Source organism: Vigna unguiculata, chromosome 8 (assembly GCF_037176805.1).
Source record: "Vigna unguiculata cultivar grain cowpea cultivar isolate G323 ecotype 2 chromosome 8, ASM3717680v1, whole genome shotgun sequence".
Classification (NCBI taxonomy): Eukaryota; Viridiplantae; Streptophyta; class Magnoliopsida; order Fabales; family Fabaceae; genus Vigna; species Vigna unguiculata.
The window spans coordinates 40,855,104-40,881,717 of NC_140799.1; the positions used below are offsets into that span (position 1 = coordinate 40,855,104).

The window sequence follows — 26,614 nt, forward strand, 5'->3', positions numbered from 1 at the left end:
ATACAAAATAGACAAGAAAATAATATTAATTATTGTTGGTTCTTTTATGTGCAATGTAAAATATATGTCGCACTCAACACTTAAAATACATGAAAACGGAAGTTTTGAAGTACCAACATAGAAACAATTAAAGACAAAGTTCCTTTTTTTATTCAATTTTTATGAAAAGCTAAATTTTTAAGCTTTTTAGTAGCTTCCACTTATATTCTTTGGATGGAAACATGTAATTATTAATTTATTGTAATATATATATATATATATATATATATATATATATTTATATATTTACAACATATATTTATTTATAACATATATGTAAGTGAAAAAAGTACACCATATAAATTTATATTTAACATATTGTCTTTGACTGAAAGCGTATATAGACACCCAATTCTCTTAGGACTTTCTTCTTCATATTGAATGATAAATTTTATTATGATGTGATATATTATTTATCAATATTTTTATTAATGAGACTACAAAATATTTATATCGGAATGTAAATTGCTATAATTTGCGTAAGAGTCGAAATTTTAATTATTTAAACAAGCTTAAGAATATATTTTACATCTATATCTGACCCTCTTTCTCGTCTTTCTTGAAAGATGTTGAAATTAGTATGCAATCAAAATTTGACGATTGAATTTAAGATTAAATCATACAAAAATCAGAGTAAATATTGATGATAAGATAAGATAAGATTATACATTTAATTAAAGATTCTATTTATTATCTTGTATACATACATGTTGAATTAATTTGTATCTTTGGTTAAATTTTATTTTGAATAGATTTTAAGATATGAAATCATGTTTAGTTCTAGACGATAGTAATTTGAAAAAATATTATTGATTTATCTTGAAAAATAAAAAAATTGTGAAGTTCATACAAAAAAAAATTATATTTTATTAAAAGTTATTTTTATTCAAATACTAAACTTCAAAAAATTAAGTATTTTCTATACATATACTGTATTCAAATAATGAGATTTTTACATCAAAACAGAGATAAAGTCAAACATTACCCATACAAAATGATTTGCATCTGGCATTGGCCTAAAAAATAAAAATGTGTCAAATAAATTTTTTTCGAAATAATCTGCATCACACTTCATTGTTAAAATTTCAATGAAAGACAAATTTATTGGATAAACAAGAGTTAATTTTTTTTCTTCTGTACTAAAATAGAAGTTATTAAAATATCTTGTATGAAAAACGTCATTTACCCAAATAATTACTTTATTTTTTAAAAATCTTGTTTAAGAAAATCAAGTCTAATACTACTCAAACACCAATTTATGTTATGTTTTTCAACCAGATAATTTAAAACTCAAATTCCAATAATGCAATACGAAATAATATATACGATACACGTTTTCTTTAAAAAATTAGACCAACAAGAATTATGGAAACAAAGTTCGCCGTGTAATTTAAGAAATATTTATTGAGAAAATAGAAAAATAAATGACAGAAACTTGTCAATAAAATATATGGAAATAAAGATAATTTTTTAATAATAACGTGGTAAAGAAAAAAAAAATGCATAAAATGTTACCCCACATATATTACACCTCGTCCACTACCACTACTAGGCACCAATAGACAAGGGAACAACAACAAATGTTAACATACAAATATAGAAACATTATCTATAATATGAATTCTGAAACATTATCTATAATATGAATTCTGAAACATTTATAGTGAATGAAAATTATTATATTTGTTGCTGTTGGTTGTGACATGAACATAACGAATGACAAAATACAAATAGAGTAGTGTGAATTGATCACATTCATTTCTCTCTTTCCCTCTTAAGAAGCTTTATTCAATCTGATCCCTCTGAATAAGCATGATATGCATTCCTCTCCAAAGAACAAGAAATTTTTGTACAAATTATTCACATCTACTATTCTATAGATTTGTTTACATCCGTAACCTCTGTTTTTGAAGGTTGAGAAATGGTGAAGAAGATGCTTCCTTAACCTTCTTTGCAAAACCATGCAGCAGACATCATCTTATGCAGATAGAGGACTTATAACAGTTCATCTGCTGCAGCAACGCCATCAGACTCCGGCTGTGAAGAGGCGGTGCTGTCAGAAGTGGTGTCATCAACACTCAAGTTGGAGAACTCACCGCCGATGGAGAAATTTTCATCTTCGCCGCAAACCGAAGGTGCTGGAGATGCTTCAGGTGAAGGAAATGAATTTTGATCTTCAGTCTGTTGTTGCAGGCTCCAGTACATTATACTAGCTATAAGAGTGAGTATCATCTTCTGGTTAACCTGCCATGAGATCAACCAAGAAAGAGTGAGAAAACACATCATAAACAAAGACAATGCAGAGTGTATGTATTTGTTGAATAAGCTTCTCTGTAAACAGAAGAATATAAAAAGGTAAAATGTTATGCAGTTCAGCTAAAATTAAATTATACAGTTCAGCTTTTTAGATGCTAGATGGAAGAAGTTTCATTAAGGTTGAAGGGTTTTAGTTGGTTTTAACTTGTGGGAAAAAGTTTAATTCATTTTAACTTACATGTTTCTCTTGTAATATGATTAGTGTTTGTTTCTCTAATTAGTGTGTTTGTGTAGAATTTGGATTCTTTACTAGTTTTTCTCTGCTGTTTCTTTAAGATACATTGATAGCCACTAATTTTGGAGTTTTAAAATATATTAAAATTATCTTTAAAGTATCAAAACAGTGTGTTTTTAATGTTCAGCAGAAAATAACACCAAAAAATTCAACAGAGAAACTGGACTCATTTGTGTAAAAGTTTATTCAAACAGTATGGAATGGATAAAGTTTTGTTGCAAGTATACCTCCACAATATCCTCCGGTAGCAAAAAAATGGAGCAACCAAGCTTTCGTGCAACACTGATTGTGTAGGTGGCATTCAACCTCTTCTCATCATCTACAATAACAAATTAAGCAAATTTGGAAGGAATCAGAAAATAGCAAATTTATAACACTGTATACAAAGGAACTGTTATAGATAATCTATCTATCTATATAAAATGGTAACATTTGAAAGGAATCATACCACTTTCACCCTTGGTGACAAGGTTCCAATTGACAAGTCTGGGCTCAACAGCACTCAGAAGCTCAAGGAAAAAGAGTCCACTTGACAAGCTTTTGTCCTTTACATATATAAAAAAATGTGTCACTAGTAAATCATCATTTATAGTTCTGTTGCAGAACACTGTTATTAACAACAAATAAACAGAATTTGTTTTGGAGAAAACCTTGAAGCTCTCTATGTGAGAAGTTCTGCCAGTGCTCCTCACTTTTCTGTTTGCCCATTTCAGGATATCTGCATCCCTGATCTCCTTTCCTTGGGAATGAGATCTCAAATTTCTCAACAGTTGAAGCATAGTGAACCTCATCAGTTGCCACAATAAAGCTGAAAAATGAAACATAACATTTTAGAACAAATTGAAAGGTACACAGATATGGTCATAACATTTGTGTGGAAGCAATAATGAGATGAAGATATTACCAAGAATGAGCTTTTTATTTCCTTGCACAATGTCATTGCCAGATACATTGACTAGTGAGAATCTCAGTTGTGTACCAACTTCTATAACCTGGTTGCAATTCTCTACTTTTCTGAATGGCATTCTAATTGGAGGTCTTGTCGCCTGTTTCCAGTTAATTGACCCTGGAAAAATCTTGTCTAATACCTCTAAAAGTGCCCATCTACATGCAGAAAGTAAAAGGAATCAAACACTTAGTGAATTTTATAAAGTTGGATATCACACTCACTTTCGTTTTCCCAACATGGGATAGGTGGAAAATTACCAGATACTTGAAAATAAACATAAAGAAAAAAAGAAGAAGTGAAGTTACTTATACTAAAAAACAGAGGAATTGAAAGCTTCTACATATAGTTCCTACCTACTTTTTCCTAACATGGGATAGCAGGAGAATTGTCCTAACTTGAAATAGAAGACTTTCTATTTTGACAAAACAATAAATACAGTTTAAGAAATGGAACACATACCCATTTCTGACATCCTCAAATAGATTATTTACATGTGTAGAAATTCCAAGACTATTGATCCAAAGTCGGAAGCATCTCTCTTCTCTAGATGTTTGCACATCATCTGTTATCATCTCAGCATAGGAAATCTTTCTAGTGTCTGTAGATAGACCACTCCTGCATTGTGTAGAGCCCTAATTAAATAACTACAGCACTTAAATGGGAACAAATTACAGAAACTAACATATGTAATGCTGCAAAATCAAGGTATTTTCTGAAGAGCGAGAACACAGTTCTGGATCTAGGCCAAGCATGCTACCACTCAAATGCATGAAAATAACTACGATTATGATACAATAAACAAACCAAGGAAAAGGAATCCTCCAAAGAGAAGTGCACACATGCATATAGAATTAACTATGTAATTCATTTCATACCTGTGGTGAAACAGTTGTGCAACAAAAGCAAGATTCAAATTGGAAGTACCCTCGGAAACATCCCTCGGGCTCAAGTATCTTTTACAGCCCATTTTCTCTGCATGATCAATTACCATATTTGCCCTTTCATTGGCATCCTTGGTATCTAAGGTGGCTGGATTGCAATGTTCAGGAGCAAGGACATTAAGCAGATAAGCATAAGCCTCTCCATCCTGTAAATAAACCAGTGTGAACAAATTAGGACAGTGGATTGATAATAGCTTGATTCGATTTCAGATTATAGAGGAATAAACCCTCATGAGTTATAGCAGTATTGGCTTAGAAACTGGGAGTTGAAGAAATCAAAACTCAGCTAGAACAACACAAGCAAAATTGGAATTGGATTCTCTGTGGCGAAAATCCTCTTTAAAATGTATTAACCAATATGACTAAGGCATCTAGATGTCAAAGTATACTATTTCCAAGATTTGAAATCCTAAATACCATTGTACAAATTTAGATGTATCATTACTCAAAGTACTAAAGTAATCCTCAAATTGCATTTATTTAGTTGTACTCACTCTTAAAGAATACAAAAATAATTACAAAGAAAATTAACAAATCATAAATTAGTCAAACCTTAAGCATAAAACGCTTAAAGACGTGCTCAAGTACCTTAAGATCAGAAGAAAAATTTTTGACAGTTTTCTCGTATCCTGCTCTTTGGAGATGAAAATTCATCCATTTTAGTAGAACCTTTTCGGGAGACAAATTAAGAAGCTCTTCGATATCCTGAGACAACAATGATATGCAAAATACATCAGTTATCCCGAAACACAATTTGCAATGAATGAAACATTACAATTTGATTTAATTGCAATGGAAATATATATTAAAGAAGAAGAAGAAATGCATATCTCATTACCTCACCGTCATCAGCCAATTCCACAAGTTGTGGTGTCTTCTTAAGGTTGAGATCAGCCAGTAGCTGAATCTGAAATCCAAGATAGTGGGAGCAAAAGTGAGAAAAATGACTAATTGATCATTCCACAAGTCAAAATATCAGTAAGGGCAATAAGAAAAGTGATTTCAACACACAAACAAATTCAAATAACTAAGCTAAAATAAAATTAATGATATATGCAGTTCATGTATTTTTACCTTTATGATTTGGGAAATCAACCCCAGAACAAGATGAGGCTGCAACACAAACAAAAAACAGAAATGTGACAAAGGCTAAAAGTTAGGAACCTAGGTAAATGTCTGAAGAGAATTTAGGAAGTGCAGACAGCTAAAACTTACTCTTCCTTCAACCAAATCCTGTGCACCAATGTTAACCACTGTGCAGCCAATAGCCTTAGCGGAATTGAGGCATAGAGTATGGTTCTCGTTGACCTCCCAAAGACTGGGATTGCGTTTGCAATTGATGGCTCGCTCATCTATAGTCCCAGGAACAGCAACATTGATGAGTTTACTGCATTAAACACAACATGTAACAAATAACAAAGTCAATACATATTAAAGATTCAGACACACGTAAGTAAAATGCAACAACCAGCATGCTTATATACCACAGAAGAACGCCATCCTTTGCAAGATTAAAGATATCATTTGAAGCTGGGTTCAATGGAAGATATTGCTTCAAAAATGGATCATCACCAAGATAGCTGTTTATGTGGGCAACGTAACAGGCCTTTTCTGATTCACTGATTGTGTGAAGAAGGGTGGTCACAGTATCCTTGAGGAATGACGAGGAATGCCTCCTACCACCTTGTTTTGCAGGAGCTTGGCTTTGCAAATTCAAATATGCCTGCATGGAAAATGTAATCAATTGGAAGGTTGCATGCATTATAGTGAATGCTATTATATGGCATACAAACTGTTACATTAACACAACTAGTTCAGACATCATCCCACTATTTCAACTTCAGTACTTGGAAAAAAGTTCATAATCTAGTAATAGTAAAAAAGAAAGAATCGAAGGTACCAAACCACTAACCTTTAAGAAGATTTCAAAATCAATATCATTGGTAAAATCAGTGTCTGATTCCCCCAAGATCCTCCTAATCTCATCCTCACTGTACATGTCTCTGAATGCGTTTAGCTTCACCATCAGAGGTGGCAAATCTTCAAATGTAACTTTACCATTCTGATCCTTTAAAGTGACAAACTATAGCACCAGGAAAAGGTTCATGTAAGGTAAAAAAAAAAAAAACACAACCATGAAAGGCATCAAATTTAAAAGAATAATGAAATTGAACCAGAAGGCCCATTACAGAGAAGCAATGAGATGAACCTACTTTTGATTTCAGGCTGCGAAGCTCAACCTGCGTGAATTGGCTATGAAGCGATTGATCGGAGACAACAACACCTTCGAATTTCGACATCTTGAAAAATCACTAACCGAAAAAGCTACAAATTGTATTGTATCCCCAAACTACAAAAATTACCCCGCAAAAGCTTAGAAATATTTGCAGCACAAACAATACGTTTATGCCTGATAACTCAAGAACCTATTGCCTGATGCAATGCTACGCGGTCGAATTCAAATATAACGACCAAATCTACAACAAAACCAAAAGAGGAAGCGGTTTATCTCCCTGACACCGACCTGTCCAACGTTGTCCTGACAGATAACACGAACAAACGATAAGCTTAAAAAGGAAAAAAAACAGAACACAAATGCTAAATCAAAAAAAAAAAAAGTTCGTTAGATTAGTTATTGAGAAAACCCCATGACATAAAAAAACGAACAGAAACTCAATTCCATCAAACACATCAAAAGGGTACAACGCATTTCACATCTGTGTAATTGTTCCATATTTTTTTTTAATATTATTGGTATTCGGTTATTTACCCCTTTCCCAGACAGCGAAATTGAATTGGGAATGTTGAGATGGAGAAAGAAGACACATGAAAGAGAAGAAGTTGAGTAAGAACCACGCAGATGGTGGTGGTACATGCATTGCAGTAATTGCATTTGTTAAAGTTAATGAGTGAAAACTAATAATAAGAAATATACCCACACATAAAAATGAAGGTATGGGTTGTTTTAATGTTCAACTACCTTCACTGTTTCACTAACAACACATTGAATGAAGAGAAACGTAGGAAAGAGAAGAAAGGATCGATTTTTCTTAGTGGGTAGGCAAAGTGACAGAGAAGAGAAGACACCGTGAGACTCCCAAGTCCTGTTACTGTTTTGTTTATTTTTTGGTTTGGTTCCACACTGGGCGCGTGAGGTAACCGTGAGAGTACGTGCAGGTTTCGAACTCGCTCTACCGTTCAAACACGTCGCAGTCTTGGTGTATAGTTATTTTGGTGTTTTGTGTAACCGACTTTGATGTGGTTTTTGTTTTGATCTGATCAGATCTCATCAAATCACAGCCGTCGGATCATTATAGCTGACATGTTCATCGTCACAGCTGTGTGTGATTCGGTTTGGGCCCAATAGAACACCGCATTACGCAACATTATATTATATATTATTATAATTATTATTTTTAATTTTTAATTTTTAATGTATTTAGTCACGCTTCTTTTTCTATATTCACATTCCATCAGATCTCGTGTCAATATATATATTTTTTGACACGGTTATTGCAACATTTAATATAGTATAAAAAAAGTTATCACCAACAGTTCATAAATATTTAACTCTTTTATAAATGTAGGAACTCTTATTTTTGTTAACTTTTGCTGGAAACAATAATATAATCAAGAAAGCGAATGATGTTTGCTGTAAAGTTGGATAAAATTAATTTTAAATTACTAATATAGGTTAAATATGTTTTAATTTTTTTATCAGTTAATGTGATGCCATGAATGATTATTTATCACGTCAATTAGAAGTTTGACTTAATGACACGTTATCAATCAATATGCACAAAAATTAAGAAACATGGTTCATTGTTCGGTTAAGGTTCCATGAGCATTAGACTTTGTATTTTTAATAGGTTGAATATGTTTTTATCTCTTAATTTTTACTGAAAATTAAAATTAGTTTTTTTTAATTTTAATCTAATTTAATCTTTCAATTTTATAAATGTTTGGATTTAATTTTTTTAACAAAATTTTGTTAAATTTATTCGACGTTTCAAATCTATTTTAAGTCAGATTTTTAGTTAACATTGAAGCATAAATATGTTAAACGGAGTGAACAACTCAAATATTCTCATGAGACGCGTTTAAGACTAAATCCAAACATTTATAAAGTTGGAAAACTAAATTATATCAAAAATTTTGAATAGGAACTAAATCAAATTTTAACTGAAATTTAAGAGATAAAAAAATATTTAACCCATCCTAATATTTGATAAAGTTGAAAATATCAAAATAGTTATGAGTAATTAAATCAGAGTTAAGAAAAAAAATACAAGATTTTCTCATTAAATTATCATATGACGTCATAAATTATTGAAGAATCAACTTAATTATAAGTATCACTTCACTTCATGTTATATTACTAAGGATAGAAATAAAAGATATTTTCAAAGTTTACGTTAATTAAATTTTCGATTAGAAACTAAAAAGAAAAAATAAATAAAAGGTTTAAGGATACAAAAGCAAATCGTAAATATGGGCCCAATAATATGTGCCCCCACGACACCACATTCTAATTCTTTGTCTCCTATCTTAATTATTTTATAACAATAACTATTAAATTCATAATTCTTAACGAGTGGATCAAGATCTACTACTGCAATATTAGATCTCTTAAAACAAGGACTTTTACTTCTTGCACCCAATATTATTAACTGCACTTCATATTAATTGAAAAACCCAAAATGGTGTGACAAGATTCTTGATGTACAAGTTTTTCCTCAACATAATTGAAATTGAACAAGAACAAGTACATAAAACATTTTCAAGGCATGCCACATATCCATTCATTTATTCTACTCCATTTTTCATGACTTCTTTTCCACCTTTTTATTAAGAACACCTCCAACCATTTTCATAAACCATTCAAGCTTTTCTACAATACAAAAATCCCAAGCCAATTCCAAATATCACTCCACATCCATATCCTATAACCACTGGTTCCCATCCAAATCCAAATCTCTCCTTTCCTTGAAACCCTAAAGAAGATGGAGATTTTTGTTCAGTGTTGTTGTAATTCGTTGACAATGGGAACCCATATAATCCCGAGTTTCCTACATAGGAGTCATTTGAAAATGTGTTCAACTGTTTCCCTTGAGGTATTTTTCCCACAAGATGGTTATGGGAAAGATTTAAGACTTCAAGAAAATTCATATTGGCTAATTCTGCAGGAATCCTACCAGTGAGCATATTTGAGGAAAGTTCCAACGATTCCAAGTTCGTCAAATTTCCAATGGATTTGGGAATAGGACCACTAAGCTTGTTATGAGAAAAGTTTAGTCCTTTAAGAGCACGTAGCTCTCCAATTACATATGGAATCTCCCCTTCAAAATTATTTTGTGATAAGTCCATGGTTACCAAGTTTTTTGGAATTTTGTTGAATGTCATACTCATGGCTTTTGTGGTTACAGTTACAAATTCTTGTAGCAATTGATTCATGTATAGCTCCCCAACTTTATACTGAGTAACATTCTTCATGGCTTGAAAATTTTGTAGATAGGATTTTGGTATTGGACCAGTGAAGTAGTTGGATGAGATATCGAAAATAAATAAACTTGAAAATCCATGGTTATTCTCTAGACTAGGAATGGAGCCATAAAATTTGTTGACTCGCAATACCAGTACTGCTAACATTGGTAGGGTTTGAAGCCAATGGGGAAATTTATCTTCAATTTGATTGTTGCCAATATTCAAGATCTCCAATTGTGAACAATTGGACAGAGATTTTGGCAAAACACCTTCCAATTGGTTGTCATTGAGATTCAAAACAGCAACCTTACTATCCATTGAGAAGTTACTTGGTAAAGTGCCATTTAGCTCATTCCTTTGTAGATCCAAAACAACAAGGAATTTCAAGTTTGCAAGACATGGTGGAATGACACCTGTCAACTTATTGTGGGACAAAATGAGAACAAGAAGTGAACTTGCATTACAAATTGAGGAAGATATGCTGCCAGTGAGTAAATTGAAACTGAGATCAAGGATGAAGAGACCTTTGTTCCTTGAGAGTTGGTTCAATATTGGAGCAGTCAACAGGTTTTGGGATAGGTTTAAAAGTAGTAGTGAATTCATTTGCTGCAACCATTCTGGCAATGTTCCATTCAATTTGTTGTTGGATAGATCAAGTTGTGCCAACATTGGGACTTTTCCTGATAATTTTGGAAATTCGGTTAAACCCATAGAAGATAAATACAATCTATCTAAGTGAGGGAATTTGTAATTGACGTCAGTGAAGAATGAACTGTTATGAAGACCACTGAAATTGTTTGATGATAAACACAGTCCAGTTAGGTTTACAAGGGTGAAGATTGATGGTGGAATATTGCCTTGTAGCTTGTTGTTGCACAAATACAAAGACTTCAAGGATTGTGATGAGATTGCACTTATATGTCCTGTGAACCGATTATCTGACAAATCCAATTCTAGCAAAGATGGCAAAGATAAACACCAAACAGGAATTGTCTCATTTAGTAAGTTGTCATTCAAGTATAAGTTAGTAAGGTTTGGAAGTCCTATGATTTTGTTGGGTAGAGGGCCCTCCAATCTGTTATATGCAAGATCTAAGATATTGAGATGTTGAAGATTTACAAGTGACGAAGGAATTTGACCTCTAAGTTCATTCTTAGCAAGTATCAAAGAAGTGAGATGATGAAGATTTGAAATTGAGGATTGAATTTGGCCACTAAGTTCATTCTCAGAAAGATCCAAGATAACAAGATGTTGAAGATTTGAAAGTGAGGATGGAATTTGACCAGTAAATTTATTTTTTGAAAGATCCAAGAAACTGAGATGTTGCAGATTTGAAAGTGTGAATGGTAGCTCACCTCCTATATTGTTATGACTCAAATCTAACTTTTCAAAACTGATTGAGTGGGGAAAGACATTTGAGATCTGACCAGTGAACTGGTTGAATCCAAGATCCAAAAGAGTTAGATGTGGAAGGGTTAAGAGGGAGGATGGGATTGAACCATTGAGATAGAGGTTATTTGAGAGATCAAGGGAAGTAAGATGTGTGAGGTTGGAGAAAAAGGAAGGGATTGACCCTTCAAAATGATTAAATGAAAGATCCAATATACTAAGAGAAGCACCATTGCAACTCAAGCTGGGAAGATGCTGGCCATTGAGACTGTCACTGTTATCTGACAAGAGCAATTTTTCAAGTTTTGGTAAGCATAAGATGTCATTTTTCAAGTTTCCTTGAATTCTAGTACGTACGAGACTAAGACTAACCAAAGAAGTAGACCTATTGAGAGAACTCATTGAACTTGAAGTCATATCTACATTATCCAAAACAAGCTCTCTTAAAATTGTTGCATTTTGTAGGAACTTATTCCAACTGCTTTCTTTCCAGGTTAACATGTAATTATCAGAGAGATCGAGTGATTCTAATTTGGAAAGTTGTGAGATTTGGGAGGGAATTTCACCTATTAATAAAGAACTTGACAGATTGAGGTGTGTAAGGCTCACAAACCCACCAAAGAGAGATGAAAGTTGAAAGGTGAGGAAAGAATTGAAAGCAAGATTAAGTGATTGAAGATGAGAAAGATGAAAAAAAGTACTATTGGGAAGAATTGCACCGAAAAGACCACTGCATGAGACATCAATACCTATGACGCGACCAGAGAAGGGGTGACAAGTAACCCCAACCCATGAGCAACAATCTGTTTCGTTTTCCCAAGTTGCTATCTTTCGATCAACATTACCACAATTGCGATGATAATAGCTGTGAGAATAATTGAGAGAGGTTTTGAATTGGAGCAATGCAATTTTATCGTGAGGATGACATAAGGAATGAGAGAATGAAAACTGAAACACCAACATATGCGAATATACAAGAACCAACCACACTACCCATGACTCCATATTTATCTGTGTTTAAGTGCAGGATTTATTCAAAGCAAAAAATGTGCATACGAGTAAGGAATCAAAGATGAAGATTTATAGCCAAAATAAAGTAGGAGATAGAGTTTGAGATGTGGCCAAATTAATGTTTGATTGTGGCTTCTAAACAGGACATGACTAAGCTTCTAATCCTATTGTTTTGATTTCCTTCTTCAAATTTATTGTGCTTTGTATCTTATCTTATCCACAAAAATGGAATTGACTTAGGAGTCAATGGCCCCAACAATGGGACTTGGCTTTAATGTTCCAACTACCAACGGTTATCCCAACTGCACATCTCATTTTTATTTAATAACCCACATTTTATTTCCCTCTTCATATACATTAATACTAAAACAGTTATAAATTTTTTCAATATTTTTCAATATAATGTGTATAGTGTTTATTTTTTAAATTTTTTATTTTTTGATAAAGTATTTTAAAATTTAATAATATCGTACTGTTCAGATATCGTTAATTTATAAGTTTTATTATCCAAAACATAGTTTACCATTCAAAATTCCCGTGGTTATAAACCAATTTATTAAATTTCTAATAAACAGATGACATGGCAGATAAGTTTTTTAAATAAATAAATGAGTTTAACAAGCCTCATTTTACGAGAATTTTCTCTTCCTTTTTTTCAATGTGTTTTAAAATTCAGCACAACTGAAGTTCGGTTTGTTTCGGTTCAGTTTGATTCGATTTGGTTTAGTTTGATTCGATTTGGTTTGGTTCGGTCTGGTTCAATTTGGTCTGATCCGATTTAATTTGGTTCGGTCTGGTCTGGTTTGGTTTGGTTCGGTCCGATTCGGTTTGATTTGGTTCAGTTTAGTTTGGTTTGGTTCGGTCCGATTTGATTTGGTTTAATTTGGTCTGGTTCGGTTCGATTCGTTTCGGTTCGGTCTGGTTCAGTTCATTTTGGTTCAATTCGGTCCGGTTCGGTTCAATTCGGTTTGGTCCAATCCGGTTCGGTTGGTTCAGTTCGGTCTGGTCCGGTCCAGTCCAGTTCGGTTCAGTTTGGTTTGGTCCAATCCGGTTCAATTTGGTCTGGTCTGGTTAAGTTTGGTCTGGTTCTGTTCGGTTCGATTCGGCATGGTTCGGTTAAATTCGATTCGGTTTGGGTTGATTCGGTCCAGTTAGGTCCAGTTCGGTTCAGTTCTGTCTGGTTTGGTTTGGTATGGTTCGGTCCAGTTTGGTTCAGTTTGGTCTGGTTCAGTTAAGTTTGGTTCAATCTGGTATGGTTCAATTCAGTTCAGCCTAGTTTGAATTGGTTTGGTTTGGTTCAGTCTGGTTCGGTTTGGTCCGGTTCAATTTGGTTTGGTTTGGTTCGGTTCAGTTTGATCTGGCTTGGTTCGGTCCGGTCCAGTCCGGTCTGGTTCAATTTGGTTTGGTCCGGTTTGGTCCAATTCTGTTCGGTTTGATCTGGCCTGGTCTGATTTGGTTCGGTTCGGTTCATTTTGGTATGGTTTGGTTCGATTCGATTTAGTCCGGTTTGGTCCGGTTCGGTTCGGTACGGTTCAGTCCGGTTTTGTTCAATTTGGTATGGTTTGGTTCACTTTGGTTCAATCCGGTCTGGTTCGGTTCAATTCAGTCTGGTTCGATTCGATTCGGTTCAGTTCGGTTCGATTCATTTTAGTTTGGTTTTGTCCAGTTCAGTTCGATCCAGCCTGGTCCTGTCTGGTCTGATTCAATTTGGTTTTGTCCGATCTAGTTTGGTTTGGTCCGCTTCTATTTATTCGATCCGGCCTGGTCTGAGTTGGTTCGGTTCTTTTTAGTTCGGTCTGGTTCGGTTCGATTCGATTCGGTTTGGGTTGATTCGATCCAGTTTGGTCCGGTTAGGTCCAGTTCGGTCCGATTTGGTTCAGTTCGACCTGGTTCGATTCAGTTTGGTTCGGTTCGGTTCAGTTTGGTCCGGTTAGGTCTAGTTCGGTCCGATTTGGTTTAGTTCGGCCTTGTTCGATTCAGTTTGGTTCAATCCGGCCTGGTTCGGTTCGATTAAGTCTGGTTCCATTCGTTTCGGTTATTCAGTCTGGTTTGGTTCGGTCTAGTTCATTTTGGTTTTGTTCGGTCTGGTCCGGTTCAGTTTGATCCAGCCTGGTCCAATCCGGTCCAGTCCAATTCAATTCGGTTTGATTCGGTTCAGTTCAGTTCAATAAAGAATAAAATGTTAAATATAAAATTAAAAAAATAAAATATGTACATAAGAGAAGTTTTGAAAACAACGATCGAAGACAAAAGAGATTTTTAGAGTATCAGTTAGAAGTAAATTCTTTATAAATTGAATAATTTTCAAAATAATAATTTATGGTAAAACTGAAAAAGAAAAGTAAGGTATCTATTTGTATTTTGTTCACAATTTTTAATTTTCATGAGTAGATTTATGAAAAATACATAATTAATTTTTTAAAATATTTGTTAAATGTAAAATTAAAAAAAAATACGTACACAAAAAAATATGTTTTTAAAAGTAGTAAAATCAAAGATAATTAATTATACCTAAGAATACTAATTAACATTTTCCTGACTTTTAATAACTTTTATGAAAGATGAAGAGAATTAATTATGGATTAAATATATTTTTTTCTCTAAACCTTCTAATTAGAATTAGTTTTATAATATATGAAAATAAATTTGATCTACTGCTACAACATAACACATATTGGTATCTTAAAAAAGGATTTTTACTTCTTGCACCCCAATATAGAAAAAACTAAAATATTTCTCGTATTGCATCACCTTATTGCCACCGTTATCATAGTTGTCGCCGCCCATCATCACCGTTGCGGTTATCATTGCACTTCCATTTTTACTATAGAGAAAGAAGGAGAGAAAAAATTGAGATGCCAAAAAATTCATTTCGGAAAGTTTACTCTAAAACAAATTTCATATATTTTTGAATGTTTATTCTGAAAAGTTTATTGTGAAAATCTCGTTCTATAAGGTATTAAATTTGTTTAGAATAACCTATTTCAAAAAAGTCACACAGAAGTTGTTAAAGTTTGCTAAAAAGCCCTAACTTGGCATAACTGGACCAAATATGAAATTCCACAAATGGATCCAAATAAAGTTTTCGTAACGTTTCAATTTCTCATTGTTTATTGAGACCACCTCCAACCATTCTCACAAGCCATTCAGGCTTTCCAATCAACAATACAATAAACCCTAAGCCAATTCCAAATATTATTCCACATCCATATCCTATAGCAACCGCTTCCCATCCAAATCCAAATCTTTCTTCTCCCCAGAAGCTCGGAGAAAATGGAAATTGTTGTTCAGTGTTGTTGCAGTTCATTGACAATGGGAACCCACATAGTCCTGAGTTTCCAATGTAAGAGTTATTTGAAAAAGTGTTGAACTGTTCTCCATGCGGTATTTCTCCAACAAGATGGTTATAGGAAAGATCCAGGACTTCAAGAAAGTTTAAATTGGTTAATTCTGTGGGTATCCTACCAATGAGAACATTTGAGGAGAGATCCAATGATTCCAAGTTTGTCAAATTTCCAATGGATTTGGGAATAGGACCACTAAGTCTGTTATGAGACAAGTTGAGTCCTTTAAGAGCATGAAGCTCTCCAATTACACATGGAATCTCTCCTTCAAATCTGTTCCTGGATAAATCAATGGTTATAAAGTTTTTTGGAACCTTTTTGAATGTCATACTTATGGCTTTTGTTGTTATGGTTGCAAATTCAGTCACAGATCTGTTACTACTGTAAGGTTGCATGTATAGCTCGTCCTCTTTATAATGAATAACATTCTTCATGACTTGAAAATTTTGTATGTAGGATTTTGGTATTGAACCATTGAAGCAGTTGGATGAGATATCAAAAATTTGTAAACTTGAAAATCCTTGTTTCATCTTTAAACTTGGAATGGGACCGTACAATTTGTTGGCACGCAATACCAATACTGTCAACATCGGTAGAGTTTGAAGCCAGTCAGGAAATTTGTCCTCAATTTGATTGTTGGCAAGATTCAAGATCTCCAATTGTGTGCAATTGGACAAAGATTGTGGCAAAATACCTTCCAACTGGTTGTCATTGAGATTCAAAACACTGAGACAACTAGTCATTGAGAAGTTACTTGGTAATGTGCCATTTAGTTTGTTCCTTTGTAGATCCAAAATATAAAGGGCTGATAAGTTTGCAAGGCATGGTGGAATGATGCCTACCAACTTATTGTGAGATAAGAGGAGAACTTCAAGTAAACTTATATTACAAATTGAGGAAGACACATTGTCAGTGAGTAAATTGAAACTGAGATCAAGGAATTGGAGGTTGTAGTTCCTTGAAAATGGGTTCATTGGAGTTGTCAACAAGTTTTGGGATAGGTTCAAAAATTTTAATGAACCCATTTCATGTAACCACTTTGGCACTGTTCCTTTCAATTTGTTGTTGGATAGATCAAGTTCTGTCAACATTGGGACTTTTCCTGACAATTTTGGAAATTCAGACAAACCTAAAGAAGATAAATACAATCTCTCTAACCTAGGGAAACTATAATTGACGTTGTCAAAACCACTTAAGTTGTTTGATGATAAGCATAATTGGCCTAGATTTACAAGAGTGAAGATTGATTGTGGAATATTGCCCTGTAGCTTGTTGTTGCACAAATACAGAAACTCGAAGGACTGTGACACGATTGGACTTAAATGTCCTGTGAACTGATTATTTGATAGATCTAGTTCTAGCAAAGATGGTAAAGATAAACACCAAGCAGGAATCGTTTCATTTAGGAAGTTGTCATTGAAGTATAACCGAGTTAGGTTTGAAAGACTTGTTATTTTGTTGGGCAGAGGACCCTGCAATCTATTATGTGAAAGATCTAAGAAAACGAGATATTGAAGATTTAGAATTGACAATGGAATTTTACTGCTCAATTTATTCACTGAAAGATCCAAGAGAATGAGATGTTGAAGATTTGAAAGTGTTGATGGTAGCTCACCTCCTATGTTGTTATGATTCAAATCTAATTCTTGAAATTTATTTGACTGGGGAAAGACATTTGGGATTTGGCCACTGAATTGATTGAATCGAAGATCTAAAAAAGTTAAATGTGGAAGGGTTAAAAGTGAGGATGGGATTGAACCATTGAGATATCTGTTTAGTGAGAGATCGAGAGAAGTAAGATAGGTGAAGTTGGAGAAAAAGGCAGGGATTGGCCCCTCAAACAGATTCATTGGAAGATCCAATACAGTAAGAGAAGCAGCACTACAACTCAAGTTCGGAAGCTGTTTGCAACCAGGGCCGAGATGAACAGATGACAAGTGTAACTGTTGAAGTTTTGGTAAACATAAGATGCCATTTTTCAAGTTTCCCCAGACTCCAGTGCCACGGAGACTAAGACTAACCAAAGAAGTAGACCTATTGAGAGACCTCATTGAACTTGAAGTCATATCTACATTATCCAAAATAAGCTCTCTTAAAATTGTTGCATTTTGTAGGAACTTCTTCCAACTGCTTTCTTTCCAGGTTAACATGTAATTATCAGAGAGATCGAGTGATTCTAATTTGGAAAGTTGTGAGATTTGAGAGGGAATTTCACCGTAAAAGTCACAAGTAGACAAATCGAGGTGTGTGAGACTCGCAAAGCCACCAAAGAGAGATGAAAGTGGAAAGTTGAAGAAATAATTGAAAGCAAGATTAAGTGACTGAAGATGAGAAAGATGGAAAAAAGTACTGTTCGGAAGGATTTCCGCGGAAAGGCCACTGCATGAGACATCAAGACCTATGACACGACCAGAGATGGAGTGGCAAGTAACACCAACCCATGAACAACAATCTGTCTCATTTTCCCATGTTGTTGTCTTTGGATCTACATCACTGCATTCAGCATAATTGCTATAAGCATAAGTGGCATCATCATAAGTGGGAGAGATATCTGCTGACTCAAAAGAAGAAGTGAGAGAGGTTTTGAATTGGAGCAAGGCAATTTTATCGTGAGGATGACATAAGGAATGAGAGATTGAGAAGTGAAACAACAACATATGGCAACACAGAAGAACAAACCACCCCGCCCATGACTCCATATTTAGCTGTGTTTAAGTGTGCATACGGATTAAGCAATCAAAGATGAACATTTATAGCCAAGATAAAATAGGAGATGGAGTTCTTTGATTGTGACACCTAAACACATGACTCAGCTTCTAATTCTTTCATTAAGCTATCAATTGATTGCTCACATTTTTCCATTTAGTGGGATTGGGTGGTTATTAGTATACAATTTCCTAAGAAAATGTCCGATATAATTTAGAAAAATTATTTTTTCACAACTTTCTTTTTTAACATGAACGAAGCGACATATTTTAAATAGTTATCCATTTTTTCAATTTTTCATTTTCATATATTTTAAAACCATTTAACTCATAACACATTAAATTATAAAAAAAAATTATCAAATTTAATATTCAAAATATTATTTTCATACAATTTATTATGTTTGACAAACAACATCCATTTTCTATGAGCCAATTAATATTGTTCCAACATTGTCACTGGAATTGACTTAGAGTCAATGCCCCAAAAAATGGGACTTGGCTTTAATATTCTAACTACCAACTTCCAACTACCAACAGTTATCCCAACACCGTCAATTTTTATTTGTTAACTTGTCATCATCCAAAAAATGAAAAATAAACCCACGTTGTTTCCCTCTTCACACACATTAATACTAAAATTGTTATAAATTTTTTCAATATGATATATACAATGTTTTTTTTTTATTCTTTTTGATGAAGTATTTTAAAATTTAATAATATTCTACCACTCAACTATCGTTAATTTATAAATTTTATACTCGAAAACATATTTTACTATCAAAATTTACCATTGTTATAAACCAATCTATTGAATTTCTAATAAGAGATGGTATGACAGAGAAAATTCTTTAAATAAATTAAGTGAGTTTAGTATGACATCATTTTGCAAGAATTAGCTACAAAATGATTTTTTTTATATCTTTTTAAGAATCTTTCTGACGTGTGGTCACTACTACAAAATTAATTAAAAAAAAAACTTTGATAATAAATGCTTGAAAAAACATCGATACTAAAATTTATAAAATGATGATAATTTAACTGTAAAAAGTGTAATTGAGTAAATATTTTATTCTTCCTTATAATCTTTATTGTAAAGAAAATGCTATTTTCCTTAAAATCTTTGAATATTATTTATTTATTTGTCATTTATTAACCATAGCATTTTAAAAAATGAAATATATTGATTTGATAATAAATTATTTAAGAAATAAAATTTGGTTATTAAACTTGTTGAATAAACATTGTGTAGGAGTAGGAGCTCAACAATCAAAAGTTTGCTATACCTGGATTAATATATTTTTCAATTAATTCTTATTGATTTTTTCTCTTCTCTTTAGTCTTTTTAGTATTGTTTTCTCTTTTCTTTTTGAATGGTTTGCAGTGGATGATTTATAGTAGTCGTGCAATTAGAAAAAGATTCAGGCCGAAACCTGCTAATTGGTTGCCATTGAGATTCCAAGTAGTGATCCTATTGCTCCTTCAAAAAGTAGTTGGCAAAGTGCATTAAGTTTGTTCATTCGAAGACTCAAAACTTGAAGGTTTGAAGAGTTCACAAGACATTGTGGAATAATGCCTCTTAATGGGTTGAGACAAATTGACAGAGAAGTCAAAATGATTATAAACCGTGAGTCAATTTGGCTTATCACGGGTTTAAGTTAGATTGGGTTGAAATTTTTAAAACGGGATTGAACTGAACCTGATTCATTTAATTTACGAGTTGAAGGTGGTTTGAGAATTAGGTAAACACTTTGGTTCCACTATTATAACAAATAAATTAAGTCAATTCATTCTCATTGTAATGTAATAAAAATATAATATAAATTGCAAAAAAAAAAAATTATAAGTGAGCCAACTCATAAACCTACAAACTCGTAGTGGATCACACTAGGTTGCAAAATTTCTAACTAAAAAAAAAAAAAAGAGTTGAGTTGAACTGAGTATTTTTTTTAACTCAACCTGTGGTGAGTCAATCCGTGTAAGTCAAATTAATTCACTTCAACACCCCTAAATGAGAATCTAGTCTAATATACAAATGATAACCTAACGATCGGAAAGTTTTCAATATTTTATTATTTTCTCCAACAATCTGTTATTATTTTTTACCACAATCAAAAATTCGCTGACGTGGCATTTCTATGTAGCTAAAACAAAATAAGTTTCAGCTCTCCCTCTTCCTCTCTTCATCTCATTCTCTCCAACTTTTCATCTTCTCTCTTATTCCATCACTCTCCGTTTTCTCTCTTCATCTCCATTGCATGGATCTTCGACTCTCAATTTTTTACTCTTGGATTCATGACCACCGTGACCAACAATAAAAAGGTAACAACTTCTCATTTTTTTTCGTTCTTATACCATCTTCTCGGATCTATTTTTTTTCTATCATGAATATTTTTCTTTCAGATCTACTTTTTTTTGTTGTTGAGATTAGTTGGATCGACATTTTTTTCTCAGTTATGGTTTTCAATGTATATTTTGTTCTCATATCTCAATTTTCTTTGTTGATGTTTTCATTATTTTCGTTTTTTTACCATCTTCACATATATATTTTTTATTGTCGACGTGATGTGTTGGATTGATATTTTGGACGATTCGGTTTGGTTCAGTCCAGTTCACTTTTGTTTGGTCCAGTCTGGTTCAATTCAGAGCGGTTCGGTTCAGTTCAATTTGGTTCGACTTAGTTCAATTTGGTTTGATTCGATTTGATTCGGTTTGGTTCAGTTTTGTTATGTTCAGTTAGGTCCGTTTGGCTCGGTTCAGTCCTTTTCGGTTTGGTTTGGTCCGGTCTGGTTCTGTTCGGTTCGGTCCATTTTGGTTCAGTTCGGTCCGATTCGGTTCAGTTTAATCTGCTTCAGTTCAGTCCAGTTCAATCTGGTATACGGTTCAGTTCGATCTGGTTCAGTTTAGTTCGGTTCGATTCGGTCCGATTTAGTTTGGTTCGGTCCGATTCGATTTGGCCCGGTTCGGTTGGTTCAGTCCGATTTGATTTGGTTCAGTCCGGTTCGGTTAAGTTTGGTTCGGTTCGGTCAGGTTTGGTGCGATTCAATCCGGTTCAGGTTTGGTTCGGTCTGGTCCGGTTTGATTCGATTCAGTATGTTCTAGTTTGGTTTGGTTCGGTCTGCTCCGATTTGATCTGATTTAGTTTGTTTCAATCCGGTCCGATTTGGTTCAGTTTGGTTTGGTTCGGTTCGGTTCAGTTCGGTGCGGTTTGGTCTGGTTCGGTCCAATTTGATCAGGTGCGATTTGGTTCGGTTTGGTCCGGTTCAATTCAGTTCGGTTCAATCTGGTCTTGTTCAGTTCAGTTCGATCTGGTTTGATTCAGTTCAGTTTGGTTCTTTTCGGTCTGGTTCGGTCCGGTTTGATCCGGTGCGATTTGGTTCGTTTCGGTCCGGTTCAGTTCAATCTGGTATGGTTTGGTTCAGTTCGATCTGGTTCGATTCTGTTCGGTTCGGTTCTTTTCGGTCCGGTTTAGTTTGGTTTGGTTCTTTTCGATCCGGTTTAGTTTGGTTCGGTTCAGTATGGTTTGGTCCGATTTAGTTCAGTTCGGTTCGATTCGATTTGGTCCGATTCGGTTCGATTCGGTCTGGTTCAATTCGATTGAGTCTGATTCCGTTCGATTTGTAAAATAAATATTTAAAAAAAAGTGTGAATTACATTGTTTCTTAATTTATCATGTTTTCCATAATAATATGAACAACTATAAGATATTTTGGATAAATTAGATTAACAGTTTTATAATTTATTTTAAATTTTGTATGTATTATTATCTTATTGTCATGACTTGATTGAAAGGTTAGATTAGTTATAATAAAGTGAGTCCATTCATCTCACGAACAAAATTTGAAGATGTAAGAAAAAAAAATGTCACAATAAAAGTAGAAACACATTTATTTTACAACCAAACAATCCATCAAATCTTTCACATATTTCACCTCCTTTTCATCATTTTATCGAGACCACCTCCAACCATTCTCACAAGCCATTCAGGCTTTCCAATCAACAATACAATAAACCCTAAGCCAATTCCAAATATTAGTCCACATCCATATCCTATAGCAACCGCTTCCCATCCAAATCCAAATCTTTCTTCTCCCCATAAGCTCGGAGAAAATGGAAATTGTTGTTCAGTGTTGTTGCAGTTCATTGACAACGGGAACCCACACAATCCTGAGTTTCCAATGTAAAAGTTATTTGAAAAAGTGTTGAACTGTTCTCCATGCGGTATTTCTCCAACAAGATGGTTATAGGAAAGATCCAGGACTTCAAGAAAGTTTAAATTGGTTAATTCCGTGGGTATCCTACCAATGAGAACATTTGAGGAGAGATCCAATGATTCCAAGTTTGTCAAATTTCCAATGGATTTTGGAATAGGACCACTAAGTCTGTTATGAGACAAGTTGAGTCCTTTAAGAGCATGAAGCTCTCCAATTACACATGGAATCTCTCCTTCAAATCTGTTCCTGGATAAATCAATGGTTATAAAGTTTTTTGGAACCTTTTTGAATGTCATATTTATGGCTTTTGTTGTTACACTTGCAAATTCAGTTACAGATTTATTACTGTAAGGTTGCACGTATAGCTCGCCCTCTTTATAATGAATAACATTCTTCATGACTTGAAAATTTTGTATGTAGGATTTTGGTATTGAACCATTGAAGCAGTTGGATGAGATATCAAAAATTTGTAAACTTGAAAATCCTTGTTTCATCTTTAAACTTGGAATGGGACCGTACAATTTGTTGGCACGCAATACCAATACTGTCAACTTTGGTAGAGTTTGAAGCCAGTCAGGAAATTTGTCCTCAATTTGATTGTTGGCAAGATTCAAGATCTCCAATTGTGTGCAATTGGACAAAGATTTTGGCAAAATACCTTCCAACTGGTTCTCATTGAGATTCAAAACACTGAGACAACTAGTCATTGAGAAGTTACTTGGTAATGTGCCATTTAGTTTGTTCCTTTGTAGATCCAAAATATAAAGGGCTGATAAGTTTGCAAGGCATGGTGGAATGATGCCTACCAACTTATTGTGAGATAAGAGGAGAACTTCAAGTAAACTTATATTACAAATTGAGGAAGACACATTGTCAGTGAGTAAATTGAAACTGAGATCAAGGAACTGGAGGTTGTAGTTCCTTGAAAATGGGTTCATTGGAGTTGTCAACAAGTTTTGGGATAGGTTCAAAAAACTTAATGAATCCATTTCATGTAACCACTTGGGCACTGTTCCATTCAATTTGTTGTTGGATAGATCAAGCTCTGCTAACATTGGGAGTTTTCCTGATAAATTTGGAAATTCAGTAAAACCGATGGAAGATAAATACAAGGCCCATAAGCGAGGGAAACTGTAATTGATGTCAGTGAAGGATGAACACATATGAAGATAATTGAAGTTGTTTGATGATAGACATAACTGAGTTAGGTTTACAAGGGTAAAAATTGATGGTAGAATATTGCCTTGTAGCTTGTTGTTGCACAAATAGAGAAACTCCAAGGATTGTGACGAGATTGCACTTATATGTCCTATGAATTGATTGTCTGATAAATCTAGTTCTAGCAAAGATGGCAAAGAGAAACACCAAACAGGAATTGTCCCATTTAGTAAGTTGTCATTGAAACGCAACTGAGTTAGGTTTGAAAGGCCTATTACTTTGTTGGGCAGAAGACCCTCCAATCTATTATGTGAAAGATCCAAGAAAGCTAGATTTTGAAGATTTAAAAGTGACAATGGAATTTGACCACTCAATTTATTTACCGAAAGATCCAATCGAATAAGATGTTGAAGATTTGAAAGTGAAGATGAAATTTGACCACTCAGTTTATTATCTAAAAGATCCAAGAGAACGAGATGTTGAAGATTTGAAAGTGTTGATGATAGCTCGCCTCCTATATTGTTATAACTCAAATTTAATTCTTCAAAACTGTTTGACTGAGGAAAGACATTCGGGATTTGGCCACTAAATTGATTGACTTTGAGACTCAAAAAGGTTAGGTGGGGGAGGGTTAAGAGTGACGATGGGATTGAATCGTTGAGTTTATTATATGAGAGATCAAGGAAAGTAAGATGTGTGAAGTTGGAGAAAATACCGGGATTGACCCTTCCAATGAATTCATCGAAAGATCCAACATAGTTAGAGAAGCAGCACTGCATCTCAAGCTCGAAAGTTGTTGGCCATTGTTGAGGCCGAGACTATTCTCTGACCAACGTAACTGTTCAAGTTTTGGTAAACAAAAGATGTCATTTCTCAAGTTTATACCAAAACCAGTGTTTCTGAGACTAAGATTAACCAGAGAGCTAGACAGATTGAGTGACCTCATCGAACTCGAAGTCATGTCTACATGATCCAAAATAAGCTCTCTTAAAATAGTTGCATTTTGGAGGAACTTCTTCCAACTGCTTTCTTTCCACGTTAACCTGTTAGAAGAGAGATCAAGTGATTCTAATTTCGAAAGTCGTGAGATTTGGGAAGGAATTTCACCTTCAAAGCCGCAAGTAGACAAATTGAGGTGTGTGAGCGTCGTAATTCTACCAAAGAGAGATGAAAGTTGAGAGTTGGAGAAATTATTGAAACTGAGATCAAGTGAGTGGAGATGAGAAAGATGAAAAAGTGTGCTATTTGGATAGAAAATTGAATCGTAAAGGCCAGTGCAAGAGAGATCAAGGCCTATAACGTGACCAGAGATGGGGTGGCAAGTAACTCCAACCCATGAGCAACAATCTGTTTCATTCTCCCATGATGTTGTCTTTTGATCAACATTCTCACAATAATAGCTATAAGGAAAGGTGAGAGAGGTTTGGAATTGGAGCAAAGAAATTTTTTCATGAAGATGACATGAAGAATGGGAGAGTGAAAAGTGCAGCAACAAGAAATGGGAACAAACAAGAAACAACCACCCCACCCATGACTGCATTTTAAGCTATGTTTGAGTGTAAGTGTTCACTGGGATTTACTGAGAAGAGGAAGATTTATAGCTAAAATAAAATAGGAGATGGAGTTCTTGTTGTGGCCAAATCAATGTTTGATTGAGGTTGTTAGAATACAATTTCCTAAGAAAAAGTCTTGTACAATTTAGAACATCTATAATCAAACTATCATTTTCATTTCCCACCCTATTCATAACGCGTCACTCTCACTGGGAAAGACATTGGACATAAGTTCCATGAACACATTTATTTCTTATATATAGAATTTATAGTTTCTAAATCTTCAATTGTTATATTTGTCAAACAAACATCCTTTTTCTACAACCTAATTAAGATTGTTCCAACATTGCTGCCGGAACTGACTTGGAGTATTGCCTGCAAAAACGTGGCATATAGGTTTGATTTTCATCTTTAAATGTATTTTACTTTCTATTTTATACGCAGAAATGGAATGGACTTAGGAGTCAATGCCCGAAAAAGTGGGACTTGGCTTTCATATTCCAATTAGAAACAGTTGTGCCAACAACACATCTGACTTTTATCAAATACCTTTTAATTTTTTTCGGTAACTAATTATTATCCAAAAATAAATAAAATAAACCCATATTGTTTCCCTCTTGATATACATTAATAGTTATAATTTTTTTTAATATAATATATGCAGTTTTCTTTAATGTCTTTAATAAAGTATTTTAAAATATAATAATACTATTCAACTATCGTTAATTTACAAATTTTATAACCTAAAACACATTTTACTATCAAAATTTTCCATTGTTATAAATCAATCTGTTGAGATTCTAATAAAAAGAAGACACCCCAGAGAAATTTTATAAATAAATGAAATGAGTTTAATATGACATCAATTTTCAATGACACCACACCACCGAATCTTTTTGCATACTTTAATGACACACACTCAAATGAAAGTTTAGTTCATCTCAACTAAAATATCAATATATCTAGCATTTTTTTTCACCCAAACTTGTAAGATATTTAGAAAAATGTTTGTTTTTTTGGATAGAAATTTGAAGAGGAAAATCAATAAATAACTCCATACAAAAACTGCGAATTACTTGTTTCTTCATTTGTTATGATTTTAACAATATAAATAGTTATTTAATATTTAGATAAATTAGACTTAAAAAAATTATAATTTATTTTAAATTCAGAATGTCTAATCATCTCAATATTATGACCTGATTCAAAGGTTATATCGGTTAAAAAAAAGTGAGTCCATTCTTTTCATAAGCAAAATTAGAAAATGCTTGGTAAA

At 33.7% G+C, this 26,614-nt stretch overlaps 4 protein-coding genes and 1 pseudogene across 5 annotated transcripts; all 5 read right to left on the bottom strand.

Moving 5' to 3' along the window:
* Nucleotides 1–1,696: 1,696 nt before the first annotated feature.
* LOC114194710 (fimbrin-1-like) lies at nucleotides 1,697–7,622 on the bottom strand. Of its 2 annotated transcripts, none has more exons than XM_028085083.2 (15): nucleotides 7,461–7,622; nucleotides 6,694–7,019; nucleotides 6,393–6,563; nucleotides 5,965–6,203; nucleotides 5,696–5,867; nucleotides 5,555–5,593; nucleotides 5,319–5,387; nucleotides 5,069–5,185; nucleotides 4,415–4,626; nucleotides 3,999–4,154; nucleotides 3,495–3,694; nucleotides 3,241–3,398; nucleotides 3,039–3,135; nucleotides 2,818–2,909; nucleotides 1,697–2,283 (listed from the first exon to the last, which is right to left on the bottom strand). In XM_028085083.2, exons 2-15 carry the CDS (start codon nucleotides 6,778–6,780, stop codon nucleotides 2,035–2,037), a joined length of 2,058 nt encoding a protein of 685 aa, XP_027940884.1. In that variant the 5' UTR covers nucleotides 6,781–7,019; nucleotides 7,461–7,622; the 3' UTR covers nucleotides 1,697–2,034. The 2 variants fall into 2 exon arrangements, with proteins under 2 accessions (XP_027940884.1, XP_027940883.1); XM_028085082.2 differs by having other exon boundaries at nucleotides 7,251–7,466.
* A 1,370-nt stretch (nucleotides 7,623–8,992) lies between these two features.
* Nucleotides 8,993–12,400, bottom strand: LOC114194026 (uncharacterized; annotated as a pseudogene).
* Nucleotides 12,401–15,086: 2,686 nt separating this feature from the next.
* LOC114194059 (uncharacterized) lies at nucleotides 15,087–18,446 on the bottom strand. Its single transcript, XM_028084103.2, has one exon. The coding sequence runs from the start codon at nucleotides 18,405–18,407 to the stop codon at nucleotides 15,468–15,470; it is 2,940 nt and encodes a 979-aa protein (XP_027939904.1). The 5' UTR covers nucleotides 18,408–18,446; the 3' UTR covers nucleotides 15,087–15,467.
* Nucleotides 18,447–22,322: 3,876 nt separating this feature from the next.
* On the bottom strand, nucleotides 22,323–24,480 carry LOC114194076 (receptor-like protein 19). The gene has a single exon (XM_085665501.1). It carries the CDS (start codon nucleotides 23,788–23,790, stop codon nucleotides 22,342–22,344), a length of 1,449 nt encoding a protein of 482 aa, XP_085521627.1. The 5' UTR covers nucleotides 23,791–24,480; the 3' UTR covers nucleotides 22,323–22,341.
* Nucleotides 24,417–25,409, bottom strand: LOC146884489 (receptor-like protein Cf-9 homolog). The gene has a single exon (XM_085665502.1). The coding sequence runs from the start codon at nucleotides 25,323–25,325 to the stop codon at nucleotides 24,417–24,419; it is 909 nt and encodes a 302-aa protein (XP_085521628.1). The 5' UTR covers nucleotides 25,326–25,409.
* Between the last annotated feature and the right edge of the window lie 1,205 nt (nucleotides 25,410–26,614).

Bases quoted from the DNA above. Each gene is read 5' to 3' on its own strand.
- LOC114194710 (XM_028085083.2), bottom strand. From the start codon at position 6,780: ATGTCGAAATTCGAAGGTGTTGTTGTCTCCGATCAATCGCTTCATAGC. The intron at 6,204-6,392 runs GTTAGTGGTTTG...TTTTCCATGCAG, and splicing joins ATTTTGAAATCTTCTTAAAG to GCATATTTGAATTTGCAAAG. The intron at 5,186-5,318 runs GTAATGAGATAT...TTGTTGTCTCAG, and splicing joins AATTGGCTGATGACGGTGAG to GATATCGAAGAGCTTCTTAA.
- LOC114194059 (XM_028084103.2), bottom strand. From the start codon at position 18,407: ATGGAGTCATGGGCGGGGTGGTTTGTTCTTCTGTGTTGCCATATGTTG.
- LOC114194076 (XM_085665501.1), bottom strand. From the start codon at position 23,790: ATGTGTTCATCCTTCACTGACATCAATTACAGTTTCCCTCGCTTATGG.
- LOC146884489 (XM_085665502.1), bottom strand. From the start codon at position 25,325: ATGCAGTCATGGGTGGGGTGGTTGTTTCTTGTTTGTTCCCATTTCTTG.